Below are 21,424 nucleotides of genomic sequence, written 5' to 3'. Positions count from 1 at the left end.
TTAATAGTTGCTTCAGCAGGTCCCAAATGAACCCATTCTGAAAAGAGAATCAGTCCAACAGGACTTTTGCTCAGTTTATCCCCAAGACTTAATCTATGCGCCATAGGAACTTGGACTACAAGTCTTCCAATAAACCGCTAACTTCCAGCTACTGCAGCAATCATGTTTGCACCAGCTGCTGGAAGCAGAGACCTAGGGAAGAGCTGAAAGCTGCACCTATCATTTATAGAGGAATAAAATTTGCTATAAGTTGATTCTATCTCCCTCTGCTGGCAGGGGGCATAAGCCCAGTTGTCTAGACAAGTCTGCCTTACAAGGAAAGGCTTTCATGCATACATGCCACCTCCTACCCACACAAAAAACCCTTTACTTTACTAGTTACACAAATAGTACAGTCACATAAGGTTAGCAACTTAATTAACCTGTAAATATATTACTACATGAATCAGACTTTAAAACTGGAATTTAATGTTTTAAGACCTCAATTTTATCTGTATTTAATTAAAAACAACCTCTAACTTCTGTAAGGGCAATGTTCTTGTAATATCCAACACGGAGATGTAACTTTGAATCAGCTGTCATTTAAATAAAGCTGGACAAACAGATTTAAGATCTTTATTAACAGATGCTTGCAGTTTGTTGACATTTGGGAAAAAAAAAAAAAATTAAAAAAAAAAATTTTCAGGTGTACGTTCCATCCAAATTAAAAATGAGCTTCTCAAAAATCTGTTTGACCAGATATGAAACAATTTAAAAACCTTTAAAAGGTATATTGAGAAAAAATAGGCTTTTAAAAAACATGTTGTCATTTGCAAAAGGAGACTTATTTAAGTAATAATAAAAAAAACTCCAAGCTGCATAAGATCTGCAGACAGTTGTTCTAGTTATCTGGTCAACAGCAAAAAGCAAGCACTTAAGATCTTCAGTTCCAATTCTTGGTTCATTTCTTATTGCTGGAATTTGTGTTTCATTGTCTTCTTTGATGACTAAACTGCAGAGGAGAGAAAAAGAAATGTCAAAAATAAATCCCAAATAAATAAATAGAATCTGTAAAGACTTGAGAATAACATGGCTATTATACATTAGGGCAGCACTTCTCACTCTTTGTGACAATGACCTCTCCATACAGCTGCAGAAAATGTGTGACCTTCTGAAGAGCCAGAACTCCTAGGGTCATGAGTTAGTTTGGGAAGCCCTGTCTGTATATGGTTGCAGGAAATAACCAAGCCAGCCAAGGATCCAAAGCTCCAATTTCTCTCGAGTTACCGAGAGATGGGGGAAGCCAATGCTCGATAAATCCAAAATAAATTCCACCAACATTTTTGAAGCTAAAGTTCTAAATATATATAGATTTGGCTGACTTGGTTAATGAGTCAGAGCAGTGGGATCGGCAGCATAAAATGTTGCTACTATTTGGGGTTTTTTCAGGTACTTGTGACCTGGATTGGACACTGCTCTGACTCATTATTGCTCATTGTGCTGAAACTGCTTCCTAGCTGTAAAATAAGTGCCAGTTAGTTGAGAAAAATCACAAAAAGACAGCAATTTAAAGGGAAATGAGCCCTTTAGACCGGCACATCCTCAGGATTTTTTTTTCTAGCAGATCAGACTCTATGGCTCTCAAGCTGGAGGCCTGATTGGTATCTGTGGCCAGGCTGCCAGCTGAGACACCTCTACAAAAATGTAGGGAGGTGGAGGAAGGGGGGGGGAGGGACATAGCATGAGACCAGCCAGATTTGACACCCCCGAGGTCAGATGGATCCCCCAAACAGGACCTGTCCAAGCACAAAGGGAACCCAGAAGTCCTAAGCAAACTTCAACAGCCCAAAATGGGGAACCAAATTACCACACTGCTGGAGACCGAAAAAGACTGGATGGGAAAGGGAAGCCTCACCTAATATACAAGTTTTGATCTCAGTCTCCACCTTCTGGTCACAGTGAGATATAACCCATCTGTGAAGATTAACTGTACCGGTCTATGGAGGTGACAGAAATACTACTTAAAAATATGTAACTATTAGAATAGGGAAAACTCTTAAAAATAGCTCTAATAGGTCGCAAACTTGCTGCATACAACAATTTCAAAAGCCCCACCCAACCTTCTAGAACTTGGCCCATTAACAGCTGTTCATATTAACTGCCAGTTTATTTTCTTTTTTTTCCCCAAAGTCTTTATTCATTTTTCATCTTACATCAAGTGCACAATATTACATCATTTAAGTTTATACACATCACTTGAATTTCTTTCTATTATGTTAAAACACATAAATTTATTCCCTCCCCACCCACCCTTCCCACAATTTTAATCATAAATTTTGTATAAATATTACATTCTTATCTAATGATTAAACCTTAAATAGAACTTTAAACCACCCCCCTCCCTCCCCCATATTATAAATGTACTTTCAATGGAAAATGGCGTCTATTCATTGCAATAAGTTAATGGCCCCCAGATCTTTTTAAAATTATTATAATTTCCTTTTTGTATTGCAATTGTTCTTTCCATTTTGTAAATATGGCACAACAAATTCCACCAGAAAGTATAGTTAAGTCTGCTATAATTCCTCCAATTCCTGGTGATATGTTGTATGGCGACTCCTGTCAGAATCAATAAAAGTTTATTACTTGCTGAAATTTGACTTTTTATTCTCATTGATGTACCGAATAGAATTGTATCATATGATAAAGCTACATGGTTTTCTAGTAAACAATTAATTTGAGACCAAATTGATTTCCAAAAGGCCATGATACAGGGACAATAGAATATTAAATTATCTAAAGTCCTCACTTCCAGATTACAATGCCAGCATCTATTTTTTTTTTTTCCCCATTATTTTTTATTTTCAAATTTTACATAAAGTGTACAAAATATTAAAATACAATTGATAAATACATAGTATCACTTTTATATCTAATACATTATATATCTAAATTTGATTTTCCCCCTCACCCTCCCCCCACCCTTTTATTACTTTAATATATTTTTAATTTTCAAATTTTACAGAAAGTGTACAACATGTTAGAATACAATTGATGAATATTCAATAACATTTTTATATCTAATACATTATGTTCTAAATAAATTTTATCCCCTCTCCCTCCCCCCACCCTTCTATTACTTTTCATTCATGCATTACATATTGTAACATATTATAACATATTATGTAGAAATTATTTTCCTTACCCCCCCTCTATGTGTGTCATAAAAAATATCCTTAAAAGAAGAAAAGAAGAAGAAAAATCCTACTATTTATTCATTACATTAGACTTATTATTATTATTATTACTATTAGACTTAGAACTATCTAACTTTTGTAATCGAACTGGGGTCCAAAATGCTCTATGTAACAAAAAGAACCAAGTTTGTCTCATAGATGCGGACATTTTCAATATAGGTGGATTCTTCTCAATGTGGTGACAGCCCCTGATCTTCAAGGGCCATCGAAAGGAGTAATCAAGTCTTACATTCTGATAAACATTATAGGCATCTGTTTTAAGCCCTTGGCAAAGTACCCGATTTGAAGGCAATATAGCATGGAACTCCTGAAAGGAAGATAAAAGGCTCTATAGATCTATGAAGATGTTATCTTTTCCCTACTGTATTAATTTGTAAATGCCACTGCCATAAGGAAACTAGACACTTTCCTTGGTATGCAGAATGTTAACTGATCTGACTGCACAATCCACTACGCAGTAGGCTAGGCTTCTGTGTACCATAAGAAAATTCATAAGCAAACTGATACAAACCCGGATGATGGTAGAGATGGAAAGCCGGTATTTACTCAGCCCCGCCCTGCTCGGCCTCGGGAGCGGACGTAGTCTCAGCTGGTGGTTCGGCTGCCTTGGTCTCTTTGCCATCTTGTGGTTTAGGGTTCTCTGGGCGTCTGCGTCGGTAATTGAAGTTACGACGGTACCGACGCTGAGGTGGCTGCTGACTCTGGGTCCCATCCCCCTGGTTCTCTTTATCTTCTTCATTCCCTTCCTCTCTTGGTTGTCTTTGTCGGGGTGGGCCTCTGAAAAGAGAAATGATTTTTTAAGCAGCTTGTCTTACATGAGAATTCCTATCAAGAAACCATTGTAGGCTACCAGCACTTGACATACCTGCGGAATCGTGGTCTGTAACCCCGGTACATATTCTGTCTCACAGGTCTGCCTTGCTCTCCTGCACCTTGACTGTCAGCACCCTGAAAGTAATTCAACAAAAGAGAATCTGGCTTGAATTATATAATGTCAAAGAACACTACAAAAATCCTTTCCCAGAACAAAGAAAACAAGGCTAAGAGAAAATAACATGATTGGATATATACCCATTCGTAAAGATTAACCTCTACTGGTCTGGAGAGTGCTAAAGAAAAACCAGTTTCGGGGGGGGGGGGGGGGTTTCCAGCAGGAGGGATTGCACATTCCTCCTGCCTCGTTCGTTTAGGGGGAGGGGGGATCTGGCGGCTGCTATACTAATTGCGGCATGGAGAACCCTTGCCGCGATTAAGTATAGCAGCCGCGTCTACTTACTTACAATATAATTGTGTCTCCCGTTCTATTGGGGAGATGCGTAGGGCCACCTAGGTTCCCCTAAGGCTACTCCCCTAGCCTTAGGGGAGCTTAAGTGGGCTGGGCCTCCCTAGGCTCCCGGAGGCACTTTCAACATAGGCAGCCTGCCTGGGAAGCATTTTTTTTTTTTAAGTGCATCGCGATTGGCTGATTAGGCAGCTGTAGGATGCCTACAATCAGGACTCAGTTTACAGAATCTGGGACTCTAGGTTTATCCATGCTCCTTAAGAGTATAGTGTGACTTCAGATACCCAAAAAAATTATTATGATCAAAAAATCTTGTCATGCTACAAGTTCTTTTAAGGAACTATTTAAGGTGGTAAGGAAATTTACTTCTCCACCATTACGTCATGAGCCTGGTACATTCACAAGTTCAGCATTTTTGACATTCTTAAGTCCAGAATGTTTCTGGAAATTTTTGTAATAAAACAGAGTTAATAGATTCAGCGACACAAGACATGAAATGGTCAAATTTTGGAAGGGTCAAGGTAACAAGTGAAAATGGTGATTCAAAATTAAATGGTGATTTTATACATTCGACCCAAGCCTCATAAATATACTTGCTGATATCAAAAGATCTATAGTGCCTTCCATTTTGAAGGTTATTATAAAAACTTTGTCAGAGAGATGCACCCAGTTAGGTCTCAAGAAAGCAAACTGTTCAACCTCTGTTGAAAGGAAAGCAAAGCAAACTGGAAAAGAAATAGATTATTACAGTCCTATTTCTTCTTAGAACTTTTTAGCAAAGCTGTTGGAAAAGAAAATCATACTTGTTCAGTTGCAGGAGGAGTCTTTGCATAATTATGATGGAGAAATTAGGTCCTTACCTGCTAATTTTCTATTAGTCCCTCCAGACCAGCACAGAAACAGATTAATTTACGCTCCTCTGCCAGCAGGTGGAGACCGACACTAACTTTTGGCATCAGTACAAGTGGGCTGTGCAGCCCCTCTTACACTCAAGTCTTTACAAATAGCCAAGAAGAAATCAACTAGGCTGAACAAGTAAGAACAACTCCACACTCACATGGAGAAGACCAAGGAATAGTCCCAATCAGACCAGTGTTGGATACTCGAACCCTCCATCACCAGACTATTAACCTCAACATCTGACTTCAAAGCATTCCGTAAAGAAATCAAAACGCTGCTATTCAAAAAGTATATACAATCTACCTAATCTCCCTCTCCTCTTTCCCTAGAAATCAAAACACTACTGTTCAATACCATTACAATCTTCCTAATCTCCCTCTCCTCTTCCACTTACACCGACCAGGTTCTGCGCACTCCCTGGCACCATACCCTCAATCGACCAATAAAAAAAAAAATACCTGGAACCTAAATCATCTTACCGAAACCGATTACCTACCAACATATGAAAACAGACAATCTACTATGTAATGTAATGATTTATCTTCCAATGTTATTATGTCTATACACTCATTCTGTTAAGTCTATACCCTCAACCTGTATTCTCCAATGTCATGTACCCTCCTGGAAATGTCCAGTTCTCTTATGTAATCTGCTTTGAACCGCAAGGTACAAGCGGAATAAAAATCACTAATGTAATGTAATACCGATTATAACAAGAACCTCTCAAAACGCCCCAAAGTTCGCCAGCTAAACCAGACGAACCAAATGCCACTGCTCTTTAAACTCTCCAAACCAGATCTTGCAGGAAAAAAAAAAACATACTCTGAAAATATAGAAAATGATCGGGCGGGGTTTGTGCCACTCTGGAGGGACTAAAAAGAAAAAATTAGTAGGTAAGGATATTTTTCTATTAATTATGTAAGATTTAGGGTTGGGTGGGGGTTGGGTTTCCATTATATGAAAATAAAATAAGTAGAGGGATTTGAGGGTGGGAGGGGGAGGGTTATATTTATAATTATAAGATGCACAAGTTCTTAGATTTATTTTATTTATTATAAATTTTTGTACTTGATGAACGTTTTAAAATGAATAAAGAATTTATATAAAAAAAAAGTAGGTAAGGACCTAATTTCTCCTTTAGCGTCTCTCCAGACAGGCTTCTTTTTTTTTTTTTTAAGTTTCTGTATATATATAATAAATACAAAAAAAGTGTACATTTTAGTATGTTTTAATTGTTATGTTGAATATTTGTTTGACATTAGTTTTTATGAATGTTATGTAACCGTGCAGAACTGTGGATGGAGTGGGCTATAAAAATTTTTTTAAGTAAATAAAATAAACACACAAAAATAAATAGAAGGCACAAAATCTCAAAGTGACATACTTGGAAGAGCTCCAAGAATACCAGCTACTCAGCTCTGTGGTCCCACGAAGAGACAATGGGCGGGAAGGCACTGGTGCATGTGCAGTACAGGCAGTCTCAAGACTGAAAATTTTTTTAAAGTGACAGTACACTTTATTAATATCCATGCCGGGCTCTGTGGATGTTGTCACCCACAGGGATAAACAAAATAAAATGCAATAAAGGCCGGCCTTAATGGATTTCTGCTTTCACCCAGTGTTACTACCCATTTTCTACTATTGGTTGTAAAAGTATTTCCATGTAACTTAAAGAATTGAGCAATAGGAGGGGAAATCTTGTTGAATCTTAAGTGCATACAGAGTGTGCAGTAAGCTAGACGACTGATTTAAGAGCATAATAAATTTGCTCCACAGGTTGGACCACTGTTTCTCATGTCGATCCTGGAGTACCCCCTTGCCAGTCAGGTTTTCAGGATATCCACAATGAACAGCAATGAGATTTGTTTGCATAATTGCCTCCAAATCTTTTCCATGCATATTCATTGTTAATATCCCGACTCCAGGACACTGGGTTAGATTGTCATACAATTGCACTTTCCATACCTCTATGACTTCTCCCTGTACAGGAGGATTGGAATACTGTGGTCTCCGCCCATAAGGTCTGCGCATGTAATAAGATGGATAACGCCGCCTACGGTAGGGACGTTGCTGAGAAGCACCTTCCCCTTCTGGTGCACTCTCTGTACCCTCGCTCTTCTCGCCACTTTCACTGTTCTGGTAATTCTGCTGGTAATTGCGTGGAGGACCCCTGCGACGTGGATAGCGCCTATAATGGTTCCGGTCTGCCGCATACTTGCTGCCTTGCACTGGAGTTCCACCAGGTCCTGTGACATTGGCTGCCTCTGCACCCTACAAAGATGATAGATTCATCAGGTCATTAAAGTGTTGGCTTTTCAAAAGACAGAACCATCCCAGTGTCATTCTTTAAGGAGAGAGGGAAGAATCAGCCACTGTCTCTTAAGCCTTGCATTGAAGAATGCTGGTGTAGGACTGAGGTTGAGATAGACATACGATGGTTTCCCACAGTTATCTGTGGGAATGGGGCAAATTTTGTCCCTGTGTCGATCTCTAAATTTTGAGCTGGACAGCTATGAAACCACCCACTTCCACTCCCTAATACCACCCCAATTTCCCAAAGCAACCTCATCTACTCCGTATCTCCCCTAGAAATTACCAGATATCTTCTTCATGTAATACCTTTTTTGTAATTCTTTTATAATCCACCTTAAACCACAAGGCAATGGCAGAATAGAAATCTCTAATGTAATGTAATTAGTACAAATTGTGTTCAGCAATTTTACAGGTATAACCCTTCATTAGCCTCCTCCCACTCCATTCTTACTCTTAAAAGATAGTATCCTCAAACAAACCTATTGAACAATACACCCCAAGAACATGTCCAATTGAGACCCCCAAAATGTCCATTCCCCTTTCCCCAACCTTTCCAGTCTCCATAAAGGAAATCAAAATCCTTAATAAAATGCTTCATCCACCACAGATGGAATGACAAGAATGAAAGGGGCTGTATTCTTATACCCCTCCTCCTCTGCAATATGAATAATAAAAATTAAACACCAAAACCAACCCACTCACATATTAACTATTAGCTCTAAGTGTATATTATATATATATGCATCCCAAATCAACAAAAACTGTTTCTTATGGTCTGGAGTCCTTGACTCTGGCACATTCCAGCAACTGATGTAATTTATTCCACCCCCCCCCAATAAGAAGTGTGTGTGTGGGGGGGCCTAGTGATGTCCCAAGATGCAAGGATTGATGTTTTCCCCCTTCCACTATCCCTACCTTGTGATTAAAACAACCATTCCTTTCTACTTTGCACAGAAATTTTTTTTGAATTGGTCCAACAAAAAGCGCATAGGAGACAAGAACCAGGGAGTCCAACTGATCCTCTAAATAACCAACAATGGATCTCCAGAAACCCCAAACTTTTCAGGCAACCTCAAAACATATGAAAGAAGTTGAGGACTTGGGTACATTTCTGACACAAAAGGAGATTTGATGCTCTCCATAGAAAAGAACTACCGTATGTTTGTTTCATACATTCTCAAAGTCCATAAAATTGACTCCACTGGCTCTAAGCAGGAGGTAGAGGATATTAGGGGGGGGGACTCAACCTGTTGGGTGCGACACCCCTGAGGTCTGATGGACCCCCCCCTCCCAAGCTCAGTCCAGCAACAGAAGGCCACTAAAACAACTTCCAATAGCCCTACATTAAACAGAGAAGGCTGCAAAAGCTTACCATCACCTGCTGGAGACTGAGAGCAGTGTATCAGGGACTGCAGTCACAAGTTTGTCTCAGTCTCCACCTGTGGGTGATGGTGAGCTATTTTCCATCAGTGAGCTGTGCTGGCCTTGAGAGACACTGAAGAAGTTGTCTTTTGGGCAGTACAACCCAACTGATCACAGCAGAAAAACTTATATTTAGGTCTATTCCACAGACGCTGACTTTATTGGACTTTGCAGCTGGATCCATCCAATAAAGAGGATCCCAGTGTATCTGAACTATTTCTATCTGATTTGGAAATTGTACATAAATTTTAGAGTTGAAAAACTGTTATTGTTCAAGATTATTGCCCCTTCTGTGTTCCAAGAAGAAAAGACTGGAGTTATTCTTTCGACTCCATCGGATTTCATTTAGAGGAGCGAGTGAAAGTCTGGTGCAAGCTTGCTGTAGAGCCCAAACCTAGAGTTGGCTCCTGCTCTGGTCCTCAACAAATAACTATGTGCCCACAGCCAGCATCTGGGAGAAACAGGGAGTTGCACTTACGAGCCCAACTATGCTACAGATTTTCCCGACCTTTCAATTGTGCAAACTGCAATCGTATCAAATTATCCCACCAAGCTGGGAGACAGTACAATAATCAGCTTAGAAATTACATCCAACAATTTTGCATGAACCAGAATCTCACCTTTTCTCCTTCCACCACATCAAACTCCACAGTCTCACCATCTCCCACACTGCGAAGGTACTTCCTTGGGTTGTTCTTCTTTATGGCAGTCTACAACACATATCAAAGAATTCCTAAACAACCTGGATCTACTGCTTTGTATAGAATGATAAGGTCTAAAATTCTTCCCCTAACCAAGGTAATGCTCTGAATCTCAGGATGGAAACCTGAACGCCAAGGTTTCCTGCACCTTATAAGCTCTAGATTCACACAAAGATATTTGGCCCCACATATTAACTGACTGGCAAACCCATATTCTAGTAAAGGTGTCAGCAGAATTTACTCAAGTTTGAATCTTTCAGGATAAGCTGAAATTTGGACTACTAATTTAGTTAACATCCCCCACTAAATTTTTTTTTAATCAGTCCTGTTTTTCTGTACTCAGAACAGGGTCAGAGTACAGGAAAGATAAGAGGTCAAATCACATTTGCTTGCCAAATCAAATGCTAGCAACATACAAGTCCCCCCCCCCAACTACCAAAAGAAAAAACATAGAACAAATGTTTGTGGTTAGTGCAGTGTGCCGAGAATGGATAGATGAGGAGCACTCCAACATAGATTTTACCAAAACCTCTGTATACAAGTTCAGTGCTATGTTAAGTGGAGGGAATGGAAAGATGAATATTCTAGATTTAAAGACTCCATGTTGTACATGGCTGACGAAAGGACAAACAGATCCCTAATAATATGGATAGAAAGGAAAACATCTTTGTAAATAAAGCTTTACCTGGTGTACAAATACATCCTCCTTGGTGTCATTCCTGTTTGAAAATGCAAAAACAAGAATGTTAGCAAAACAGTTATCAGGCACAAGTCACAATTCCCCTCGTTCCATTAACATAGTACCACAATTTACATGCAACTACTACCACCAACACCATTTCTTATTTCTATAGCACTACCAGACGCATGCAGTGCTATACAAATACACAAGAGATGGCCCCTGCTCAGAAGAGCTTACAATCTAATTTTGAAAGACATTGGACAAAAATGTTGTATCAATATATGCTGCTCATGTAGGGAAATATAAAGGGAGACAAGGTAGAGAGGGTAGGGGGTTAAGACCTAAATGCAGTTTTGAAAAAGTGGGTCTTCAGCCTATGCTGACTGCAGACGTAATTTACAAAATATTAACACTTCTGCAGATTTAGTGTTAATACACGTGCACATCTAAAGGCTTCCAAGGGAGCACTTAAGTGTTGTGCATAATCTGCTTAACACAAAAGCAAAAGAAGCACTCACAGGGGAGGGGGCATGGGTGGGACCCAACAATTATGCATACTGAAGCCAATTCTATAAGTCCCAATAGTGTCTACAGCAGTGTTCAATGCAAGACCCAGTGAGTTCATTGCCAGAGCATGTGGTGCAATCAGTTAATTTCCTAAAAAAGAAGTCCATAAGCCATTGTTGAGATGGCTTGGGAAAATCCAGCTTGTTCTTATGAGCAGCAAGGTGTCTGTTTTACTACTTGGGATCTACAGTAGATAAGTACTTGGGACCTGGGTTGGCCATGTTGGGAACAGGATGCTGGGCTTGTTGGATTCTTGGTCTGTCCCAGTATGGCAATTCTTATGTTCATGGCAGCCCTCCCCATCATTCTGCTTTTTTTTCAAGCTACGCTGCATCTCTAAGTTTATGAGACAGAATTTGTCCCCATCCCTGCAGATAACCACGGGAAACCATCCGAATTCTTCAATGCAAGGCTTGAGGGTCAGTGGCTGGGCCTATTCGTACTTCCCTCTCTCCCTAAAAGAACATGGGGATGGTTTATTGCAGTTAACCACAGGGATGGAGACTAATTCTGTCTCCATATCCTTCTCTAGGAAAATCCATATGCTTAAAAGACAAGGCATTTCTCAACAGAATGCATTTGGAAATCCCACCTCCTTGCCCAATGAACAATTTGAATACAGTGGTATGCAGTGTCATGACTTTGTATGGGAAGATATTTTCGGTGGCTCGCCTTCAGCTCACTGGATCCACAAGTGGCCCCATCTTCAAAATTAGTGTTTAGCACCATGAGGCTAACTCATATCCTGGTGGCCATTCTTATGTTAAGGTTTATTTAGGGCCCACTGTTGGAAACAATAGCCATACTGGATCAGACCAATGGACCATCTAGTCCAGTATCTTTTCAACAGTGGCCAATCCAGGTCACAAATACCTGCCAGAAATCCATTGTTCTGACACAGTAAGGCTATTCTTATGTTCTATGCTACCAATCCCAGGACAGTAGTGGTTGCCCTCAAATTTGTCTCTACAGTAGACATGACAGCAAGGGAATCCCAGCCTTCCTCACCGGCAGCAGCCACGACGGCTGGGGAAGGGTTCCCCTTCACACGGCCATGAGCAAAAGAAAAAAAGAACACAAGTCAGTCTCGCTGAGACCTCGCCGGGAGCACACAGAGTACTTCTTAGGCCAAAGTACTCATTCTGGGCCACAAGGCAGGCTCAAATAAACCACCGGTTAGCTAGAAGGGAGAAAAATTAATGAATTAAACTTCCCTTCGCACTAGAGAAAAATCAATGGCTCTGCCTCAGTTTCTTTGTGGGTTTTTTAAAATTAACTTTAATGCTTAAAATAGCAGACCTCACTTGCTCTCCAAGCTGTAGTCTTTGCTCCCAGCAAGGTGTACAGCTGAGGCACCTCTAAATAAAAACTGAGAAGGGAAGGGACTTGGCTGCCAAGTGCGACCCCCCCTCCCCCCACCCCCGAGGTTTAATGAACCCCTCACAGAACCCAAGCTCAGTTCAGACAATAAAAAGGCCAGAAAAAGCCCCTGCCTATTATCTGCAAAAGTTCCTAAGGAAAGGCCTAGAAAAACAGAATAGGACAGCAGATGTTTATTAACCATTCCACCGGCTAGAAACTCCACAACCTGAGCTGTAATCTTGGAACTCTCCTAACAAGAATTTGCCCGACTCAACCATTCATCCAGATAAGGATGGACAAGAATGCCCTCTTTGCGCAAGGGTGCCGCCACGACCACCATAATCTTGGTGAATGTCTGCAGAGCCGTGGCCAGACCAAAGGTCACCTGAGGCTGCAGACAAGATGGAGGAGTACAGATAGTAATGCTCAAGAGGACCTTGGAGGTCTCAAAGATGTGTGTGTGTGGCTCTAAAAGTAGATTTTAAGTCTCAAATTCAGTACTCCATGAAATTCTAACTGCAGAGGAGAAACTGCTTCCCAAATTCTGTTGAGTAGAGCGAAGTGTACACACTATTTGCTCTTGGCACCCCCTCCCCTGGCAACACTTTCCCTTCTGGAGAAGATTTACCAGGACTAAAATCTTCCCTGGGAGACACTGAATTTAACACATTAGGACCCCTCCTAGACACCCAAGTCCTAGATATGCACCTAGCTTGCCAATGCCTTAATCCTACCCCAAATGAGAAGCAGAAGGAAAAAAGGATAAAAAATATTTTTAATACCCATACAAACCATACTTTCTCCTACCCGCAAAAAAGATTTAAAGAACAAATGCAAAAAAATTACCACAAAAAACCCCCAAAAACTTCCTGACTCATTATTTGAATAGCACTCAAAAATTTCTAAATCATTTCATAAATTTATACATATAGAATTGCCAAAATGAGACCCTACCCAGTCTATCTCCACTCCCCAAGCCCCTTGGAAATTTTTGTTTGCCAGGAAGCATAGAGTAACACTGAGGTGGATGTACTGCAGAGTGTTCTAAAATTTTATATTACATTACCGTAATCATGTAGTGTGAACATATATTCAAAAGGCCCTAGTGAGAACATGATAAATTTAATTTTCCTCTATAACCAACATATCAAGGTATCAGTGAGCTGAAACTTGAGGTTTACAGGTTATATACAAAGGAAAAAGGCCTAATAATTAGTCACAGGCTAGGAGTTAAATGATAACCCCTCTGCAGGACTGAGCTTACTGGAGCTATACCTCATCCATCAGAGGAAGTAGGACACAAACCCAAATGAAGGTAGAGTGGTAGTAGTGATGGTGGCTATAGTGAGACAACTGTTCAAAGAACAAACTGGTACTGAGTTCAAGTATTTTTCCTCAAGATACTACTAGAATTGCTCTTCGTGTCTTTACTGGGGTGAAGTATTCATCATTGGTCTTGTATATGTTCAAAACGCTGCCAAGTTTCCTCAGGGGCTATGTCTCTTTGATTAATCACTCCTATGCTTATCATGCTTTAAAAGGTGAAAGATTCTCTGATCATTTCGCACTATTCAATAGCCTGTGCGAGAGGAACAGAGAATATGTTTCAACTTGGCAGTGAAATGACACCTATCTTCAAACCTATAATTGTTCGTTATACAGTGGTACCTCGGTTTACGAGGGCACCGGTTTGCGAGTGTTTTGCAAGACGAGCAAAACATTTGCAAAATCGGTGCCTCGGAAACCGAGCATGGCTCGATTTACGAGCACCCCCCCCCCGACACAATTGGGCACCCCCCCGCCGCTTCTTACCCTCATTTGGGCACTCTTGAAGATCGGCCTACTCGTCTGCTGGGCCTTGAGCATCTGAGCATGCTCAAGGCCTGCGAGTTCATGTTCAGAACGTGAACTCGCAGGCCTTGAGCATGCTCAGATGCTCAAGGCCCAGCAGACGAGTAGGCCGATCTTCAAGAGTGCCCAGATGAGGGTAAGAAGTGGCGGGGGGTGCCCAATTGTGACAGGGGGGATGTCGGATCGTGGCGGGGGTGCCCAATCGTGTTGGGGGGGGGGGGACGGATGGATCATGGCGGGGGGGTGCCGGTTTGAGGCAGGAGGGGGGTGCCTGATCGCAGGGGGGGTGCCTTCGAGGGGAGCAATGTCAGTTCTCGGGGGGGGGGGGGGGGGGAACACATCAAAGCGAGTTTCCATTATTTCCTATGGGGAAACTTGCTTTGATAAACGAGCATTTTGGATTACGAGCATGCTCCTGGAACTATGCTCGTAATCCAAGGTACCACTGTATTATTGTTCATACATGCAAACTTTTGTGAACCACACTTGTTTTCTAATGTTTATACCTGACAAAATTAATAAACAGATTAACTGAAATGGCTGGGTAGCGGTCGGGTTTAAGATAAGTGCTCTTTTTTATCAGACCTCTTGAACATATTTTCACACCAGATTGCTAATTTTCATCCTGTCAAAAATAGTTTAAACCTATAAAAGACCAATGATGAACGCTTCACCCCAGTAAGGACACGAAGCGCAATTCTAGTAGTGACTTGGGTGGGAAAAATAAACTCAATGCCAGTTTGCTCTCTAAACAGTTCATATAGGTGTTGAACAAATTGAGATGTTCCATATTTAATTTGGTGGCTGTAGTGAGAAAGTCAGTGGACATGGAGAACTTGAAATACTGGACTATGGGCAAAGAGAAGCTGTTACTACTTGGGACCAGGATACTGGGCTTGATGGACAGTCGGTGGGAGGGAGGGAGGAATAGGTTCATCTGGCATTTTCCCGCCCCCCGCACTCACCTGTTGATGAAACCATACCCGTTGCGCACATTAAACCATTTCACTGTTCCCAAAACCTTGGTTGCTGCAAAACAAAATTCACGGACAACAGTTAAAAGCCTGAACCACGCGGGAGCGCTGCAAAGAGGAGGGCCGGAAGCCACGTGGCCGGGACCGGAAACAAAGCGCTGGCACGCAAGGGCGATGGCGTCACGTTCGCGAGCGATTGCGTCAGCACGCCCTACCTGACGTCGGCTTTTTCAAAAGTCCGTAAACGGCGGTTATGTTCCAAGGTGTGGCGCGCACGCTTCGTCGGGCGTCTCGAGGTCACGTGGCGTCGCACGAGGAGGGGGAGGAACCAGCGAGGCGCGCCCGCGCGCCCCAGCATTCCATCGCCGACGGTTAAAAAAGCGAGGCGGGCGGGCGCGCGCGCGCCGCCGCCGCCACCAACGTCTCCCCGCCCCGCTTACCGATGACCTTCTTTTCCCCCCCGGTGGCCGCCGAGCCGAGCTTGCTGTCGGCGGCGGCGGGCTGCGGCTGCTGCTGTGTCTCGGCCTCGCTGCTCATGCTGCTTGTTGCGGTGCTGCTTGGTGGTTTCGGGCCGGCGGTGGCTCGCTGTTCCCCGGGTGTTGATGGTAACTTAGGCCAGCGGTGGGGCTGCTGCCTTCGGGCTCTCTGCTGTCCGCTCTCCGCTCCCGCTACCGATCGAACTGCCCACAAGTGAGCTCGGCACGGGCTAACCATCGGAGACAGCCCGCCCTCTGCAAACTGATTGGCACAGCCGCAGATCAATCGGAAGGGGGTTTCCAGAGAGGCGCTCGTCGATTGGCTGAAACGACATTCGATCAAACAGTGAACCAATGGCATTGGCCTACCACAGTCTTACCCACATTTACTGCCGTTCTTTTCGAGCGGGATTCGCTACTCTGAGTGTCGCTTAAAACCCGAGGGCGGTGCTATCTTGTAATCCATAGAGAGCGCCGACTCGGGGCTAGAGCGTGTCTGCTGGCGAGGAGACCCCTGGGCCACTTCCCTCTCTTACTAGCTGCTGCCGGGACACTGGGCTAGATGGACCGAAGTGGCACGCTGCTTCCAGGGATAAGATGTGGCTTTAGGGACTTTTCTTCCAGGAACATAAGAGTTGCCACCAAAGGTCCATCAAGCCCAGTGGCCAAACCCAGGTCACAAGTACCTGGTAAACTAAACTATACATCGAGTGAAAAATATTTTCTCCTGTACGTTTTAAATGTGCTACTATGTAACTTAAAGGGTTTCCTTTATAATTGATTGTGCTGTCTGGCAGATAAAATAACCATTAGCATAAACTTATCTAGAACTATTAGTTTTTGGGGGCAGCTGTTTGCTGCAGCTGCCTGATCTTACCTAATAATTGGCCTGGCACTGTGTTCAATCATTATTTTGCCCATCGTAATCCATTCCTTGTACCAGAGCATCCTACAATACTCTTACCTTTTCTGTTACCAGTGGTGTTCCATGTTGTTGTTGAGAAAAAGGCAGTATATTAAATTTAAATCATAAAAGATGTGCACACACTTGCCTGCCTTTCTTCCATTACTCCATCAGCCACTCAAACTATGCTCCAAACAACCAACCCTATGGCTACTTAGAGTTAGCACAGTTACAGGCAGATATTCTCTCATGTGGGTGACGTCATTCCACAGAACACCGGCATGGATAACTGCTAAAGTGCACCCACACTTCTAAAACTAAAAAGTCCACAGCTGACCGCACCACACATGTGTGAGTGCCCTCCTGCCGATGTAGTCACGTTCATTAAACCCGCTAAAAAGCTAACCAGGGGAGGTGGGTGGGTTCTGAGAATATCTGCCTGCTGCCCTGGATAACACCTGTTACAGTAAGTAACTGCTTTATCCCAGGACAAGCAGGCAGGATATATTCTCGTGTGGGTGACCTCCAAGCTTAGATGAAATGGGATAGAGGGAGTGTTGGTGTCTGTTAAGAAAATAAATTATGTAAAAATGGCCGAAATGGCCATCCTGCCTGGAATATGATTCGAAACAATAATGAGAAGTGAAAGTATGTACTGAAGATCAGGTGGCAGCTTTACAAATCTCTTCAATAGGAGTGGAACAGAAAAAAGCTTGAACTTTGTGGGCTGACGCATGGCTCTCCAGCTGCAGTCCAGCCTGAGAATAACAAAACGAGATGCAAGCAGCTAATCAATTGGAAATTGTTCTTTTGGAAACAGGATGTCCCAATTTGTTTGGATCAAAGGAGACAAAAAGCTGAGAAGATATTCTATGTGGCTTTGTCCTATCCAAATAGTAGGTCAACGCTCGCTTGCAGTTCATGGTGTGAAGAGTATTTCCTCCAGAATGAGAATGAGGCTTAAGAAAAAATACTGGAAGGACTATTGATTGTCACTGATTTTCATCTCAATCTTCAGCAGGAACTTTGGATGCATGTAGAGTTAGAGAAATCAGAAAAACCACCTTCCAAGTAAGAAACTTGAGATGAGCTATTGACATCAGTTCAAAAGGTGGCTTCATCAGTCTTCCTAGAACTACATTAAGATCCCAAACCACTGGAGCTGGCTTTAGAGGTGATTTAAGATTAAAAAGTCCTTTCATAAATCTGGAAATTAAAGGATGAGTGGATATAGGTTTTCCATCCACTGGCTGATGAAAAACATAGCATCGAGATGGACTCTAATAGATGTAGTTTTGAGGCCAGAGTCGTATCAGTGCAGAAGATAATCCAATACTGAAGAAACAGAAGAGGAGATCGGAATGAGTTGATTACGAAAACACCAAGCAGAAAATTGTGTCCATTAATGCATGTAACGCTGCAATGTGGATGGTTTTCTGGAAGCTTCCAAAATAATTCTGACAAGTTGGGAAATAGGCAAATCAAGTGAACTTAAACCGAGAGATACTAAGCTGTCAGGTGTAAAGATCGAAGGTTGGGATGTAGAAGAGATCCTTGGCTGAGTGAGGAGAGAAGGACATATTGGAAGAATTATTGGTTTCCTAGTTGACAAACGAAGTTGGAGGGAGAACCAGTGTTGTCCTGGCCACCGAGGAGCTATTAGAATCATGGTGGCTGACTCTCGTCTGAGTTTGACAAGCGTTTTGAGATTGAGAGGAATGTGTGGAAACGCATAAAGAAATTTGAGAGTCCAATCCAATAGGAAGGCATCTGCCTCCAGGCAATGAGGAGAATGAAGTCTGGAGCGAAAAAGGGGTAGCTTGTGATTCAGGGAAGATGCAAACAAATCTATTTGTGGAGTCCATCATTTGGAGAAGATGAGCTGTCGAGTTGAGAGCCCATTCGTGAGGCTGAAGCATTCGACTGAGCCTGTCTGCCATACAATTTTGTTCTCCTTGAATGTAGATTGCTCTCATAAAAATCTTTTGAGCAATGGCCCACATCCATATTTTTTTGTGCCTCATGACATAGAAGAGAGCCAGTTCCTCCATGCTTGTTTATATAGTATATGGCAACTTGATTGTTCGAATGAGAAGGACTTGACCAGAGAGAAGATGTCAAAAAACTTTGAGGGCTTTGTAAATTGTTCAGAGTTCCAAAAGATTTATCTGGTATTTTCGCAATCTGAGAGATCAGCGGCCCTGGGTGCAGAGACCTCCCAGATGAGCTCCCCAAACATAAGTTGATGAATCTGTTGTGAGAACCTTCTGAGATGGCGGAATGTGAAACAACAATCCTATGGAAAGATTGAAAGAATTCATCCATCACTGAAGCGATTGTTTTACAGATGATGTTACTAAAATGTGCTTTGACAAAGGATCGTATGCCTAAGACCACTGCATGGCTAGAGTCCATTGTGGAGTACGTAGGTGAAGTCTTGCAAATGGCATAACATGAACAGTAGAGGCCATGTGACCGAGAACCATCATGCTTCTGGATTATATAGTTGGTAACTGAGAAATTCGCTGACAAAGCTGAATTAATGTATCTTGATGCTGCTGAGGACGAAAAGCTCTTATCTGTATAGTATCCAGTTGAGCTCCTATGAACAGGAGAATTTGTGATGGTTGAAGATTTGATTTTGAAAAGTTTATTTTGAAGCCCATGCTTTGAAGAAAAAGTATTGTATGCTGAGTTGCTAATAGAAACCTTGTACAGATGGTTCCTTAATAAGCCAATCTTCTAGGTAAGGTAAAACCTGAAGACCTTGAGCTCTCAAGGTTGCTGCTATCACAACAAGGCACTTGGTAAAGACCTTGGAGAAAATGCGAGACCGAATGGGGGGACCTTGTATTGATAAGGATGGTAATTTACTCGAAACCTGAGATACTTTCTTGATGTGGGATGAATAGGTATATGAGTGTAAGCTTCTTTGAGATCTAGAGAGCACAGTCAATTGTTGTGATCTAAGAGAGGATATAAGGTCTCTAGGGATAACATTCAAAATTTCTCCCTGATGAAAAATTTGTTGAGTCCTCCGAGATCTAAAATGGGACAAATACCTCCTGTCTTCAGGATAAGGAAATAGCAGGAGTAAAACCCCTTGTTTCTTTGATCTAAAGAAACCTCTTCGATAGCACTGAGAAGAAGCAGATCTTCAGTTTCCTGAAGTAGATAGGTTTATTGAGGGTTCAAACTAGACTCCTTTAGAGGATGGTCTGGGGGAGTAGGGATAAAATTAAGAGAGTAACCCTCCCGAAAGATTTACAGAACTCACTGGTCAGTGGTGATCAACCTCCAACAATGGTAATGTTGAAGACGACCCCCTATGAGGAGAGGAGAAGGTGGAGATATTGTAATTGTGGCTATGCTCTCTATCAGGTTGTCAAAAAGACTGTTGATTTTGATGGTGCAGACGTTTGCAGCTTTTGGGAATGTTGTTGTTGCTTTGGTCTCTTTTATTGTCTCACAGAGGCAGATAGCTTTTGAAGGAAATCTCTGATAAGAAGGAGGTACTTTGTAAGAATGGGAGGAAGATAGCTTGGGTCTATGCTGTAGTAAAGCATTCCAATAAGTGTCATGATTACTAAGTTTTTGCATAGCTGATTCCATGGACTCACCAAACAGTTCATCTCCAGGGCATGGTATGTTTGCTAAATGTTCTTGTAAATTAGCATCCATATCAGCCACACTCAACCAAGCCAATATTCTCATTGCTACTGCCATAGAAGAGGCTCTAGATGATAATTTGAATGCATCATATGCTGATTGGATCATATGTTGATGTAATTGGATGAGGTTAGCCACAATATGTTGGAAATCCTTTGCTTGATCTAATGGAATATATTTTTGAAAAACTGCCAACTGTTTCAATGGATGTATCATATAGCAAGTAAAATAGACTTTTTAAGAGTAGACTCTACTACCAGACTGATGTGAGAGCTGAAGTTGTCAAATCCTGGGATTGCAATTATCCTATGCATAGAGTCTAATTTTCGTGGAGCCACGAGTACTGAAAGAGGTGACTCCCAGTTCTTCTATAATATGTCTTTTAAAATGGCATGTAAAGGTAGCTTTAGTGATTCTTTAAGTGGTTGGTCATTGTCCATAGTGTCCAAGAACTCTTGGGAATACTTTGTATCTGCCTCAAGCCTGACAGATAACATCGTTAATGTATCATAGATTTGTACAAAGCGGATATCCCCATAATATCATTAAGAGAGCTTGGAAAAGGGCATATAACTGCCATCGTGAGTGGTTATTGCATCCTCGGAGGAACAGAGACAGCAACCCTACGGTATGCGTTTTACCTTATTCAACTGACAGTCAGAGGGTGTGCCAAATCATCAAAAAGCATTGGTCAATGTTGCAGGTGTTCCCTGAATTGGTGGAGTTCCCAAAATTTGTATTTAATCGGGGGGTCACAATTTTGGTGAACTATTGCACCATAGGGAGATCCAATACTGTCAATATGTATTGTAAGTAATGAATTAGAGATCCCCAAATTGGGGAGGAAACATTTGTGTTATCCACCAACACGAACTGCACTTCATGGCAGTGATATATTGCATAATTTGTCCTTGCAGTAAATTATACATCGGTCACACTAAGCGAGCTGTAAAGATCAGAATAGCAGAACATTTGAGTAATGTACGATGTGGCCGCCTCTCTGCACCACTAGTCTCACATTGGTTGGAAGCTGGTCATGTAATTGAAGATTTGTGATATACTTTATTACAAGACACTTCATATAA

General features: G+C 41.9%; 1 protein-coding gene across 1 annotated transcript; it reads right to left on the bottom strand.

The window, feature by feature from the left end:
• Positions 1-601: 601 nt before the first annotated feature.
• On the bottom strand, positions 602-16,019 carry YBX1 (Y-box binding protein 1). The gene is made up of 8 exons (XM_033922142.1): positions 15,731-16,019; positions 15,282-15,345; positions 10,540-10,573; positions 9,774-9,863; positions 7,384-7,689; positions 4,102-4,184; positions 3,748-4,013; positions 602-991 (listed from the first exon to the last, which is right to left on the bottom strand). Exons 1-7 carry the CDS (start codon positions 16,002-16,004, stop codon positions 3,779-3,781), a joined length of 1,086 nt encoding a protein of 361 aa, XP_033778033.1. The 5' UTR covers positions 16,005-16,019; the 3' UTR covers positions 602-991; positions 3,748-3,778.
• Between the last annotated feature and the right edge of the window lie 5,405 nt (positions 16,020-21,424).

This window comes from Geotrypetes seraphini, chromosome 15, assembly GCF_902459505.1.
Source record: "Geotrypetes seraphini chromosome 15, aGeoSer1.1, whole genome shotgun sequence".
Taxonomy (NCBI): Eukaryota; Metazoa; Chordata; class Amphibia; order Gymnophiona; family Dermophiidae; genus Geotrypetes; species Geotrypetes seraphini.
Note: the sequence above shows the minus strand (reverse complement) of the source record. Positions and strands in the feature narration are given on the sequence as shown.